This window comes from Chelonia mydas, chromosome 10, assembly GCF_015237465.2.
Source record: "Chelonia mydas isolate rCheMyd1 chromosome 10, rCheMyd1.pri.v2, whole genome shotgun sequence".
Lineage (NCBI taxonomy): Eukaryota > Metazoa > Chordata > Testudines > Cheloniidae > Chelonia > Chelonia mydas.
In genome coordinates, this window is record NC_051250.2 from 23,684,797 (window position 1) to 23,699,037 (window position 14,241).

Consider the following 14,241-nt stretch of genomic DNA (forward strand, 5'->3'; position numbering starts at 1 on the left):
CACTGAAGTCAATGAAGCTATGACAATTTACACTAGCTGAAGAGCTTGCACCCTTAATTTTAAAAGCCTGCTAAAGGATCTCAAGCCACCCCTGAAAACAGTCTGAATTAGCATCCCAAGCAGGTTTACACAAAGCTTGGCACTGGTCTAAATCGTGGGTTTTCTTGGCCAACAAATCTTCAATTTTATGTCATGTCAAGAGATGTTGTCCATGAGGAAGCAAAAAGCCCCATACCAGATATTTTCTTAGGCTATCATTCTGGCAGTATCGTATCCAGACTCCAAATGAAATGCTTGTGTTTTATTGACTATACTATTGAGGGTCTAAAGTACTCAATCATCTATGGGAAGGGATGTCAGCTGATACCTCAGAGGCTGCTCCTCCTGTCAGAATGGGAGCTGCTTACCTATGACCTCTGTAGCAATACAAAAGAAAAAAATAATTGTATTTTATTCTACTGAAAAACAGAACTTCTCAATGTAACAACTCAGTTGCAAGTAAATAAAATTCTTTTAACATTTTTTGAGTCCCAGTACCAGGTGTCTGTAGGAGTTTAGGTTTTTCTCTGAGTTGCTATTGTAACACCAATGCAATACCATCTCCTCCAAATCTATTTAGTTATGTTTTCATATTGCACGTGTTTAGTATAGATTGTTTATAACTGCCCATGAGCTCATGACTAATTGCAAATAGAATCCCTACGTTGAAGTATTACATATTATACTATACCTTACTAGTGACCATTTTCAATAATATTTTCTTCTGAAATGCTATCACAGTATTAATACGTCTCTCGAGCTTAGACACTTTCTTCTACAACGAAAGAAAAAAGAGCATCACTTTAAATGTTAACCTGAAATAGTACACATATTTCCTACTCTGCATATGTGATAAGCACGAGCAAAACACCCCCAAACATCAACTGAGATTTGCATGCCATAAAATAAAAAGGTAACAAAATGTACAGCTTCCAATTCATTTTTCTATGAACAAACAGAAGTTAATCTTCATGCCAGTGCAAGCAATTCCAGCGCAAGTTATGCACACAATGTAGGTGCAATTCTGAAAATTTAAGACCTTCAGGAACAAATAAATTCACACTTTTAGGATACACACAATGCAAAGAAACTTACTAGAAATGTAATAGCTATTTCTTCATGTTTTTTTCGACATTGTGTTTGATCAACTCTTCCATTTAAACTTTCCAGTTTATGGTTAAAGACGTCATTATTTAAAATATCCACACGCTTTTGAATCAAGTGTTTGACCTATAATGGAAAAAAAAAAGCTACATTTCAAATCTAGAAATCATTCATTGCTGAGGTAATGAAAACATACAAATAAATTAATATTTTTTAATTTTAACTAAGTTTGATTTTTTAAAATGTTTATAAATTAAAACTGCTTCACCAATGTTCTGTCAATTACAAATGTAATCTGTAAAATTTAGTATTTTTGTGCTTTGGCATTCCCCCTCCCTTACAGCTCACCCAGTCTAGTGCAAGTCAACTGTTTGCAAGGACAATCATGCCTTCTGAATCTTAAGAGATATGGTTCATACAAAATTAATGATTCTCAATGTGGTGACGGTAACATGTTGTAAATATTTTTCTAGTTCAGTTTGCCATGGTTATAGTTGAATCTTACATGGATCTAGAAGAATGGTTCTCAAATTGTTTTCTTGTACGTGCAACAGACCATCATATTTGGGTCATAATAGAATTTTTCCCCCTTTTTGTGGGTTGAGGATCAAAAGTGCTGAAGGGCTGCTGCTGTTGTTGGGTAAGGAGAATCGATACTGCTCAGTGAGTGAAGCTTGTATACCTGGGAAATGAGCCTTTTCCCCACAACTACACTTTTTACATTATATTAGCTTAGATAAGGCCAGGTTTACACTAAAGAGGTTTGCTGGTATGACTATTCTGGTAAACCTTCCTAGTGTAGAAGAAGTTTATACCAGCAAAAAAAATCCTTTTTCTGATACAATTTACAGCTTTTACTAATAAAATACGTTATGCTGGCAAAACAACTTTTATGCCAGTATAACTGCGTACACAGTAGTGTGTTGCTGGTATAGAAATGTCAAAAAAAAAATTACACTGACATTATTATAGTGACAAAAAGTTTCTAGCGTAGACTTGGCCTGAGTATGTTACCTGAATAAAGTTTGTGCAGATAGTAAGTCACTATATTTATGTTGACAGATTAAACATTTGTTTTTCTTACTATTACCAAATTGTAAACTCATCAACAACATCCTAAACACATGCAGTAGTCACAACAGATAAGTGACAATACAGCAGAGAGATTTAAATATCTCCTTGATATTCTATTCCAGGACAAAAAAAATACATTAAAATGGGGTTAAAGCTGAGAGCATGCATCTGGCAAAAATCTGTTACTTACAAGTCCGTGCTGATACCAATTTTAGGACTTCATTTTTCTTTAGATGCTATAGTTGCACAACTATCACAGGAAATAGAATAAAGGCTTATGGAAGACTAATTGCCAGAATCACTCCTTTTCTTTCAAGATCAGTACTGAATCAGACAGGAAGCATAGTTTCCTGGAAGCCTTTTCAGTTTCAGATTTCAAAGCTTAATAGGTAGTGTAACCATAACGAATAAGGTATCTTTGCATCTTCATTTTCCAGTTATGATTACAAAACAGTTAGAAATGAGAATTCCACCAGCTATGTCTCATGTCATCTAGTTTTTTCAGTTATGTGGAGAAACAAATGTTACATAAAGCTCAAGGTTTTCAAGCTTTTGCCATTAGAAGCAGCTTTCCTTGCTTTCACCATTATGCTACATCACACTAGCAAGGCAAAGTGCTCCTCAGCCAGTTTTCCAGCCATAGCTTTGTTGCTTTCACAAATTAATTTATAAAAAACAACAACATTTTCATTCATATTCTCTCTGTTCTCAGGTTCATACCCAAAATCTCAGGCACTCTCTATTTTTCTTGTATGTATTCTGTACCATTCCTGAAAAGGGTTCAGTTACTCCCAGTCAGCAGAGAGGCAGAACACAAACATTTGAGGTTATATTTTCACATGTAAAGGTCTAACCATTTCTCCAGCAGGAAGAGAACACTATCCCGTTTCCACTGAAACCAATGGCAGGTTCCTTTTAACTTCAATGATATAAGATTGTGTCCTGAAATCATATGGTATTTGAAACACGACAACCCATGAAAATAGCTGCAGTTCTAACCACAGTTTATGATTTTTATCTGTTTTCTTTGAATTTCATGAGATCGAAAGTGTCTGGTGAAAGTCTGAAATAAGAATTGGGGTGAAATCTTGTCATCACTGAAGTCAATGGGAGTTTTACCACTGATTTCGATGGAACCAGAATTTCACTCTAGGTGTTTAATTGTCAAAATAAATAAATAGGCCTATCATGTTCTGTCTGAGCCACTTAAATTCAAGAGATGACTTCTTCTTGGTGGGAGTCTACAAGAGTTCAAAGTGAGTAACCTAATATATCCTAGGTTCTATGCTTTAAAGCTCTAGCCCACCAAAACCTAGCAGCTAACACGGGCACATTCAACTAAAACAGGAATGAAATAACTCAGATAAAACTTTCAGTTAGCAACTCTAATGGGAATGAAGTCACAGCTCTAATCAATTCTGATCACAATTTTTATCTTCTGGAAGGTAGGACTGTGCCAATTGGTCTAAGATATTTTAACAAGTGAAAGAGGAAACCAGCTATCTGAAGCGCTGTCAGGTTACTCAAGAAGAAGTTAAGTAAACATTGAGTTTAAATGAATGTTACTTCATCTACTAAGACATGCAAAAATTGGGTGTATTTATAAAGTAACCCATTTTATTTGTCTTTTTATGGTAAGGAATAATTTTCAAATCTCCAGACTAACGGAGGAACCAATTTAGAATTACTAAAGTTCTTAGTTTCCTCAAACCAATCTGAATTCTGTCTAGAAATACAATTATTCACATTCATAAAACTTGGCTTAAGTAGTTCAGCACAGCTGACAATTATATCTGAAGTTAACATAAAAAACTACTTTCAACAGGAGAATAACTAAAACATTTAATGCATGAAAGATTTCAGCTTTAAGCATGTAAAATAAAGCAAGTTACCTTTCCCAAAAAATTTTCCTCTTTTTCTGACACTGTACAAATATTCTCTTTTTTGTTTTCATCAGAAGTTTTGAAGCGTTTACAGTGACTGTCTTCCTTGCTTTCTGAACATATCCTCTTCCTTTGAGCATTGTCTTAGAGAAAAAAAATGACAGACATTTATCTCACAAATTAATTTTCTTAACAGTGCTATGTGAAGAAACAAACTTATAATTAATGCCTCAGTAAAGTATAGGACCATTCAAAGCAGAGGTTAAATTTGTAAATGTGGTTCTATTCCTTAATTACATTACACCATAGTTTGGTCTTGGCATCAAGTGGGAAGAAGAGTCTTACTACTTTTTTATGGGAGTGAGGGGGAAACCATGAGCCCAAGTAAAATGGAAAAGACAAGGTCACTGACAGGGTGCCAACCAGCCACATTTCCATAGCCAAGTGCTAAGATCATTTTTAATTCTCAGGATGCCTTGCACTGGGACAACGGCCAAGAACTGGCTACATCTCCCTTTCCCCAGTAGTGATAACATGCTGTCTGCTACTCCCTAGAGACAAAAAATTGAGAGAGAAGAATATGCTTCTCCTACTGCCATAGAAAATAGGTAGATAAGGGCCACTTCAGGTGACCAAAGGCTTTTCCCCTGCATTACCTTAGATAAGTGACAGACAGCCTGTTAGCCGTGTTGGTCCCAGAATATTAGGGAGACAAGATGGATGAGGTAATATCTTTTTATTGGACCAACTTTTGCTGATGACAGAGACAAGCTTCCGAGCTTACACATAGCTCTTCTTCAGGCCTAAGAAACTTACTCAGGCATGGCTACACTGGAAACTTCAAAGCGCTGTCACGGCAGTGCTTTGAAGTGCGACTGTGGTTGCGCGCGAGCGCTGGGAGAGAGCTCTCCCAGCGCTCCTGGTAATCCACCTCCACGAGCTCTCCCAGCGCTCGGAGCCTGTTTACACTAGTGCTTTAAAGCGCTCTGACTTGCTGCGCTCAGGGGGGTGATTTTTCACACCCCTGAGCCAGCAGGTTAGAGAGCTATAAAATGTAAGTGTAGCCAAGCCCTCAGTGTCACAGCTAAATCCATGATGGAACAGACTGTTTAGTGTAAGTAGTTAACACATATTTCAAGGGAACATTCAAGGTGAAGTGGTCCATTAACACCCCTTTAGTCATAGGGAGGAAATGGGGAGGGGGGAAAGAGGAAGGAGTTAGGAGGTTGTTAGTGGGTTATAACAATCTATAAACTCCCTATTTTTGTTTTTCCCAGGGTAAACAAGACTCTCTAACTATGTTTGTGGACCAGCCAAACGAGTTACCTCATCCTCCCAGCTGTTTGTTTAGTACCCTATAGAGTGTACTGCCAATAGGTTATTATTAATTCTGCTCTGTGTAGTGTCCTCCAACCACCTTACAATTGCTGAAGCACTTTCAGACAAATGCCCAAAGTTTCCCAGAATGCATCTATGTGAACATGGCAAAGCAATGAGCTAGATGCAGATGTACAAACAAGACTGTGATGACAGAAAAGTTGCTATGTGGATACAAAACTAAGCCGTGTTATTTGTAACCAGTTAAGAGGACAATTCCCCTAACTGTCCTCTTAATTGGTTGCCAAAAAAAAAAAAAAAAAGTTGAAATGGCAACTGTGGAGGTGGCTTTATTTTCACCTGAAAAAATCTCCAAATAAGGATCACATAAAAATGTTCAGTGGACGATGATAGAGGATCTAATATTGATGGCCATAGGCCTGAGGGAATCTTGAGCACAGTCAGTAGGAGTCATTATAGTTGTGAAACAACTGTTAAGCTGTTCTAGGAATTCCATCAGTTGCCTATTCTGTACAAGCCCCAGAGATCCAAGCACCAAAGCCAACAGTTCATTAGTCTTCTTTATTCAAAAATTCTGCACAGGGCACCTTAACACAATCAGGGTTTAGTCACAATTAGCTGACAATACTTCAACACCATTTATCCTGGTCTGTGTGTTCAGCATCATGTCAGCTAACATGGTTGCTGACAAACATGTTCAGACATGGTAACATTTCATAGTATAGGCCAGACCCAAGCAGACAGAGTGAACTGGAAATGATATAGTAAAACTGTTTGGCCACGAGAGGCAATGTGCAGCTTGCAAAAGTTTAAAACAAAAAATAAAAGAAAAAGAAAAGAGGTGCTTATGAAGTTGATTAGGCAGGATCACTTAACAGTTGGAAACAGTCAAATTTATAGATCATTAGAAGAAGAGAGTGCTTACCAATACTATATTCAGGTGATGTATCCTGCAGCATAACAGTAGCTTCCACATCTGGTAAAGTATTTGGACTACCATTTCCATGGGCTGTTCTACTCTCTAAAACATCAGCTATTCTATCTATCCCAGGCAGTGTGGGGGAAACTGAATGAGTAAGGTTATATTTGTGCTTCACATCATTTGAATCAGATATCGTGTCTACCTTCTTTAATGTGGGAATAACCTCTTCTATTGCACTCTCTCTTTCTGTTGTTGTGTCTATCTTTTCTAAAATAGGAATAATCTTGTTAGTTCTTTTTTCATCCCAATAATCACTGTTAACTGGATCTTCTAAACAAGCATTCTCTTTTAACTGGTCAATAGGTAGGTTATTTGGTTTTGAATACAAATGCACTTCAATTGGCTTGGAGGATGGTGTATTTAGTTCATTTTCATACCATTTATGCAGTATATCTTGTAAACACCCAGCATTTAGAAACTGTTTTGCATCAGAGTTTGTGTTACAAGATTTCTCATGGGGAGGCTCTTGGGATTCTTCTTGACAGTTTTGATCAAAATTTTTGTCATAAGAACATTGTTTTATTTCTTCATTTACTTTTGAGTTAACACTGAACCCCTGTATTGAGGCTGTTAATTTTTGAGGTAACATTTCACTTTTTTCAGGGAACGTATCTGTTTTTGATTCAGTTAGTGAGCTTCCTTTTACAGAATCATTACTTCTGCAGTTTATGTCCACAGTATTTAACTGAACGTGGTGAACCTCAGTATGCAAGCCGTTTAGAATCTTTTCTTGTCCTGAAATACTCTTTATTTTACTCAGCATTTCCACTTGTTTTCGACTACTTGGAGTCATTGTTTTTCTTGCTCTCAAAGGCTTGTGGATGATTGTATTTGAACTCTCCATCTTTCATGCCTTAAAATAAGAAAAACAAAAAACAATTTTAAAAAACAAGAATCAATCCTCTATCCAATGTCAACCTGAAGCCACTGGGAGACTTCTGGCAGTTCCAGCAGTAAGCACAATAGCCACCTCTACAGTACTGTTCATATTTGGTGCAAAGGAACTATCTCCCAGCTCTTTCAACATCTAAGTGAAATGAGAAGTTAGATGAAAAGCAGCAGGCTATACTTAAACCCAGGTAAGTCCACAGTGATGCTAGTAGGAAGAGAGAAGTGCTTTGAAGAATGTGACTCTCTGCAATATCCCCCATTATGAAGGCCATCTGCCCCCAGATTTTTAAATCAGTCCACAAGCTATGATTTCTTTTGTACTCTTCAGTGCTAGTGGATGCCCAAACAGCTGCACTGGCAAAAAGTATATTTCCATCTGTAAGTGGTTGGGAATTTTTATCCCATCCTATTGGATGCAGCCACGGCCACGTTGATCCATATAGTCAGAACCTCCAGGCTTAGTGCATGCCCTGCAGCACAGACCTCTCTGAACAAGTTCCTATGCTTCAATCTCTTAACTGGCTGCCCACCGAATATAGTCTAGTTCAACGTCTCTGACCTGATATTCAAAGCCATCCACAAAATTGGCCCGAGCTACCCAAAATATCACTTCTCCCTCCTTGACTATGGACCTCCCAGGACAGCTACATTTCCTTGAAGCAATGGAACTGTGAGCCCCGTGAGCCTGACACACAGAATTTCATAGGAATATGACCTTCCTAGACGATGGAATTCAATTCCACAGATTACAGCAACCACAGGTGTCATTTCATTTTATGAACAAAACAACTAATTTCTTATATTCACTTTCATTTAATAAGTTTTTCACTCTTTCCTTCATCATACTCGCTTGCACACAAATCTAAAAATCCTTTAAAATAACCACTTTTCTCCTATAATTGGAAAGGAAAAAAAAGACTTATTTATATATTTAATATATACCTTGCTATCATATGCCACTCAATCTATAATGGTAGTATCACTTCAAACCCAGATTTAAATCAATATCTTTAACATTTTCAAAACCATAAATTATGTACTCTGCTTTCAGAATAAAAGTTTTTAGAAATTGATCCTAAGAGCCTACTCATTTCTTCTATGATTTTTTGTTGGAAAAAAGTTCAGACCTCCCACAACAAATGTGCACAAAGTCAGTAATTGACTTTTGTTATACAGAGCAGCTACAAAACATCAGTCCCCACGTTAAAAGAAAAGCTCAGTTTCCCTGTCCTATGCAACCAATAAGGCATTACCTACCTCCAAACCCAGAAAGTCCTATGCTGATACCTACAGCCCATCAGATGAGATGCCTTATCACCAACATCCACTTTTCTTCTTTTATGTCACTGAAAACATGCTAGCCAAGTCTGCTGAAAATTAACAATTAGCTACTTAGACCACAGCTGAGATGATCTTGATCATAATATGGAGTGAAGTTTAGAGTCATACTGAGCCCAATTCCATTGTCCCTATTCTGCTGATCTACAGCAGACTGGGAAAAACCCAGAGTTTTGGATTGATGAGATGTGCCAAACACTACTAGGAAAAGAATTAAGGCACTAGAGGTTTAGATCCATACACCAGTACAATAATTGTGGCTTGAGGAAAGAAGAAACAGAAAAAAAAAAGCCTTCATCGCTTCTGTGATGAAGAGACAATTTTTGGTACAAAAAACAATGCAGCCCTCTCACTGACAAATCTGCAAGTGTATTTAAGACCAAAGAGATACAGCCACTACTGGAGGTAGAGGACAGTGACACTAGTCATGATGTTGATCATGTTATCAAAGATCAGTAATAGATTTTTTTTTTAAAAGATTTAAAATTACTTAGTAATTAAAGAGACCTCAGATAACTCAGCTTAACAGAGTTTAACAAACAATTGTCAGTCAGCAAATAACAAAAAGATAAAGATGTGTAGAACTGAGCATTCAGCCAATGACTGTTTGATTCTGATGCTGCCTGGTTGTTATAAGCATATTAAGCTGTAAGTAAATACTAGAGTTGTTCAGTTTCATTCTCATTATTTCCTCTTTTTCCATACAGTCATCTCTTATTTTTGGTATATTTTATGGTTTTCGATTACATAATCAAACATCTTTTATTTACCCATGTCTTATGTCTTTTTGGCAGGTACATCATATTTTGCTAACTTAAGGATTGGTTACTTCTTGTGGTTACTGTATCACTAGAAGTATTAACAATTCTTGCAAAGGTTCTATCTTTCTGGTAATTCTAACAAGCTAATATTTTTCTTCTTCTTAGCATAACTGCAGAGCATTATGGAGTCTGTCTAACAGACAACCTACAAGGCCTTCACATCAGGCTTATAGGCCAACAGTCTCAGCCTTGTCACTTTAAAATTATTTATGGTGACAATTAATTATAAGCAAAGCAGCTATAAGCAAGGTATCCATGACTAAATTTCTAACATTATTAAAGTCATATAAAGGTAGCAAATAAAGCATCATAGGGACAACAATTAAGAGGCGCAATCATGGGATAGGAACTATTTGCACAAAGTTGTTGGTTCAATTTAGATTACTGAACAACAAGACATCAAACCCAATTGAACTTAGTTATCAGTCAGACAGACCAGCACAAACAGAAAGGTAAAAGTTAATATATCACCAACCTGGGGAAACAGGTTGCAGCTTCACTTCTGTTCCAGCTTTTTCCTCTCTCTAAGCAGGGTTTCTGTACCACCTTTTTTACAGTATTTTACTTGCCGCACTTATATTATCAATTCATACACTGTAAAATGTGAAGGTAATATTTCCTATTTGTCAGCAAGATGATTCATGTCTGCAGCACATTTCCATTTTATACATGATACAAAGCTCATTTGTGAGTAATTTTTCATGAGCTCTCTTAGCATAACTACACAAAGCTTTCTGGGAGTCTGGTTCAGGTTTGGTACCTATCTTAGTTCCCTCAATTATGTTGTTTACTATAAATGAAACTTCTTATTTCTTCCTTGTGGTTTTGTTTACAGTTTCATAATTTGTTATTTAGGTAGCAGAACCGAAACACATTTTACTTAACAAGCACATTTCTTATTTGTTAGCACGTATGCAGCTAAAATCTACCTTATTTAGCCATAAATTTAAGTCAAGAAAGTGAGTCATGCCCTGGATATATTAGCATTTCTTCTATGGTCTATCTTACATAGCCTTTTGACATGACACGTCACATATTTCTTCTAGATTCTCCTCTTGACATGGTCACAAAAGGTTTGAATATACGGCCACAAAGTTTTGTTTTGAATTGTTATAATTTCTTGGAAAAAAAATGAATTTTTTAAAAGTATTTAACTCATAGCATGGATGCTACCATTACTGTTAGTGCTATCATTCATTTTTCTGGACATTATGCATATTTAAAGTAGTAAAATATTACTCCCAGTCCTGACCCTTAACTATATTCTCTTTTGCAATTAATCTCCCATTTCTGTCAACCACTGAGAAAAGGGGCTGTCATTAGCATTAATGTGAGGGCAGAAGAAACTTCTTAAGAGCAATAGGGGCTTCAGTTGCCTAGGAACTAATAAAACTAATCACTGTCTCAAATCAATCCCCACTGGCAGACACGATCAGAAATGGTATTTAATACACTACACTACTTTTATTTAATCTTTCCCCAATCATCTGCTGGCCATGGGCAAATTTCTCTATAACCCAAGTGGTGTTTAACAAGCAAGTTTTCCAGATGGCTCTTCCTTCCTATTTGTCACTTGGAAATGAACTGTCTAATCCCACTATCACCACCACTCCCATAACCGCATTGGTCGTTGGGTCACCATAATTGATGAGCAAGCAACCAATGGTCTCCACCCCGACGACTGTGTCAGTGCTTGAGCCTCCGTTCAGTGTCCATTCTTGTCCACTCTTATGTTGTCAATCCATCTCTTCTTCCGGCTACCTCTTCTTCTCATCCCATGTGCTGTCCCTTGAAGGATAATCTTGGATAGGCGAGATGATCTTGTTACACGGCCATAGCACTTCAACTTGCGTTTCTTCCCAGTCATCAGGTGGTCTTCTGTAACATCGTCACGCAACGTGCTGGGTTATATGACATCTTCATCAGTGACGTGGTCTAAGTAGGCTATGCCCAGGACTTTATGGAAGTATTTCATCTCTACTACCTGTATTTTCTGTTCAAGGTCTGCCATAAGGGTCCACGTCTCGCACGCATATAGAAAAAGATGACCAATGCGTGCAGCAGTTTCAGTATAGATTCCAGGGAGATGTTCTTGTTCCTCCAAATTGGCTTTAGTTTTGCCACTGTTGCAGTTCTTGCCAGAATTTCAGCCTTTGATCCTTCATCAGTGATGACTGCCCCCAAATACTTGAACTGTTTCACTGTCTCCAGCTCTTGTCCATTGACAGTGATATATGAGCTGATCCGGTCATGTTTGTTTGTCATCAACTTGGTTTTCTCTGCACTGACTTCCATGCCATATTTTGGGGAGGTTTCATCCAATTGTTTCACAAAGTTGGCAAGTTCATCTTCACTACCTGCCAGGCCATCAATGTCATCAGCAAACCGAAGATTTGAAATTGTTTGCCCCCCAATGCTGACGGTGCAAATGTGATCTTCTGGGGCGTTATGCATTCCAAGTAGATGTTCAACAGTATGGCAGTGGAAAGAAGGCAGCCTTGCCGGACTCCAATAGTGGTGTGAAACCACTCTCCTCTTGTGCTATTAACGAGAGCTGCACTGCTGGCCTTGGCATACAGTTGTTTAATAGTAAGAATAAGCTTATGACCAACATTGTACTTCTTCATGGTTGCCCAGAGAGCTTCGTGCCATACTCTGTCAAATGCCATCTTGAAGTCAACAAAGACGTGGTAGACGTCCCTGCTGGCGTTGTAAGTACTTCTCACATAGAACACGAAGATTGAAAATCTGTTCTGTGATACTTCTTCCAGCACGAAAGCCAGCCTGTTCTTCAGTGATGATATTCTCCACTTTTGGCTTCAATCCGTCCAATATGACTTTCAACATCACCTTGCTGGGATGGCTAATTAAGCTTATGGTCCGGTAATTTTGACACAACTGCAGGTTGCCTTTCTTTGGCAGACTGATGACTAGTGACTGTGTCCACGTGGAGGGCCACTCACCGGTTTGCCAGATCTTGGGGAGTACATCTATTACTATTTCTCCTCCGAATTTCATCAGTTCGGATGGGATGTTGTCAAAACCTGTAGCCTTTCCGTTCTTGAGTGATTTCACAGCTGTCTCCACTTCTTCATACAGTACTGGAAAGTCATCCTCATCAGCTGAATTTGGGCTGTCTAGGACACTAGGATCTCTATTTGTCTGGTGGTTGTATAGATCAGAACAGCAATTTGTCCACCTATTGATGACATCCCTTTCTTCTGTGAGACTGCTCCCTTCTTTGTCGTGAATTGCGTTAGTTTTGGTCCATCTCTCCGTCACCAGATCTTTAGCAAACGAGCCTTCCACATTGTAATTTTTATTATTGATACACTCTTCAATTTTAGAGCACTGTTTTTCGATCCATATCTCTTTGGCCAGCTTCATTTCTTTCTTGATCTTTCAGCCAATTGCTCTGTATTTATCAGCTCCCTCCATGCTGTTCTTATCTCTCGAGTGCTCTTCTTATGTCACACATTTGTAGTATTTCATTTGTGACCCAAGATTTTGTCTTCTTATAGTGTTTCCCAAGGATGTCTATTGCTGCCTCACTCATTACAGCGTTGAAACTGTTGGTCATTGTTTCTATGTCTTCCTCTAGAGCAAGCAGTGGAGCAAATTTTCTGCCAATCATTGCTTGGAATGACTCCGCAATGCTGCGGTCTCTAAGTCTTTCTAAGTCAAACTTGATTCTGGTGAACTTTGACCTGATGATTTTCCTTAGACATAGCCAAAAGTTTAGCTTTACAAGGTCGTGATCATTTCCAATATCAGCACCAAGGAAGCTCCTTGTTTTGCACCATGATGTAAGCCAATCCGACTGTGATGTAAACCATCAGGTGCTTTGTCTGGATCCACTTTGATTGTCTGGATGCTTTATGTGCTCCTAATGTGTTTGTAAGAATCAGATTGTTATAGCTGGCAAACTCCAAAAGTCTCAGTCCTTTCTCATTGGTTACTGCATTACAGAAAGGGCCACAATAATCTCACCAATCTGCCTGTGCATCAGTACCCACTTTAGCATTCCAATCTCCCTGTACAATCAGGATATCTTTCTTGTGTACCTTATCGATGTCTTGAAGAGGATTGTAAAAATCTTCAATTTGCTTACTGTCAGTCTGTTGTAGGGGCATAAACTAGTACCACTGTGATACTGAACTGTACTGCCTTTAGACAGATGGAAATAAGCCTGCTGGATATTGGGTGGCATTCTAATACTGAATCCGTAATATCTTTATTCACAAGAAATCCTACGCCGTTTACATGTTTGTCCTCTCCACTGTAATAGAGTACATGGCCTTCTTCTGTTAGTGCCTCTCCAAAGTTCTTCCATCTGACTTCAGAGATTCCTAGGAGGTGCCAGGTGTATTGTTCCATTTCGTCCATGAGTTCTTTCAACCTCCCTATTTGTCTCAATATCCTTACATTCCATGTGACTATGGTAATGTTATCTCTTCCACGGATCCTCTTTGTTGGGGTTACACCAGTAGTATATTTGTTGTGTCCGCCCTGATAGGAGACAGGTGGCACAGTCATTATAAACCTGGGCTGTGACCAGTCCAGTATGGACATGGTTGACTTGCATTAGACACTGGTGTAAATCACGACAGACTGTTTAAAATGGCCAAGTCCAAACTTATCCAGGCAGCTATGTTCTTGATTATAAATATGATCCTGAAACAGACACCAAGGGTGCTATTATTGCTGAGGAAATATCTATAGCCGGCTGCGGCCCCATCCATGGCTTGGCCCCCATCCATGGTTTAGCCGT

The 14,241-nt window shown here is 38.3% G+C and overlaps 1 protein-coding gene across 8 annotated transcripts in view; it reads right to left on the reverse strand.

Moving 5' to 3' along the window:
- The window catches only part of ATF7IP2 (activating transcription factor 7 interacting protein 2), a 53,608-nt gene that overhangs the window by 20,398 nt on the left and 18,969 nt on the right, over positions 1–14,241 (reverse strand). For all 8 annotated transcript variants that reach the window (XM_043523434.1, XM_027827813.3, XM_037910092.2 and 5 more), the window contains exons 2-5: positions 6,364–7,273; positions 4,110–4,243; positions 1,135–1,269; positions 731–814 (exon numbers count right to left, since the gene is read on the reverse strand). In XM_043523434.1, coding sequence (XP_043379369.1) covers positions 731–814; positions 1,135–1,269; positions 4,110–4,243; positions 6,364–7,264 — 1,254 coding nt within the window. In that variant the 5' untranslated portion in view covers positions 7,265–7,273. The remainder of the gene's footprint in view (positions 1–730; positions 815–1,134; positions 1,270–4,109; positions 4,244–6,363; positions 7,274–14,241) is intronic.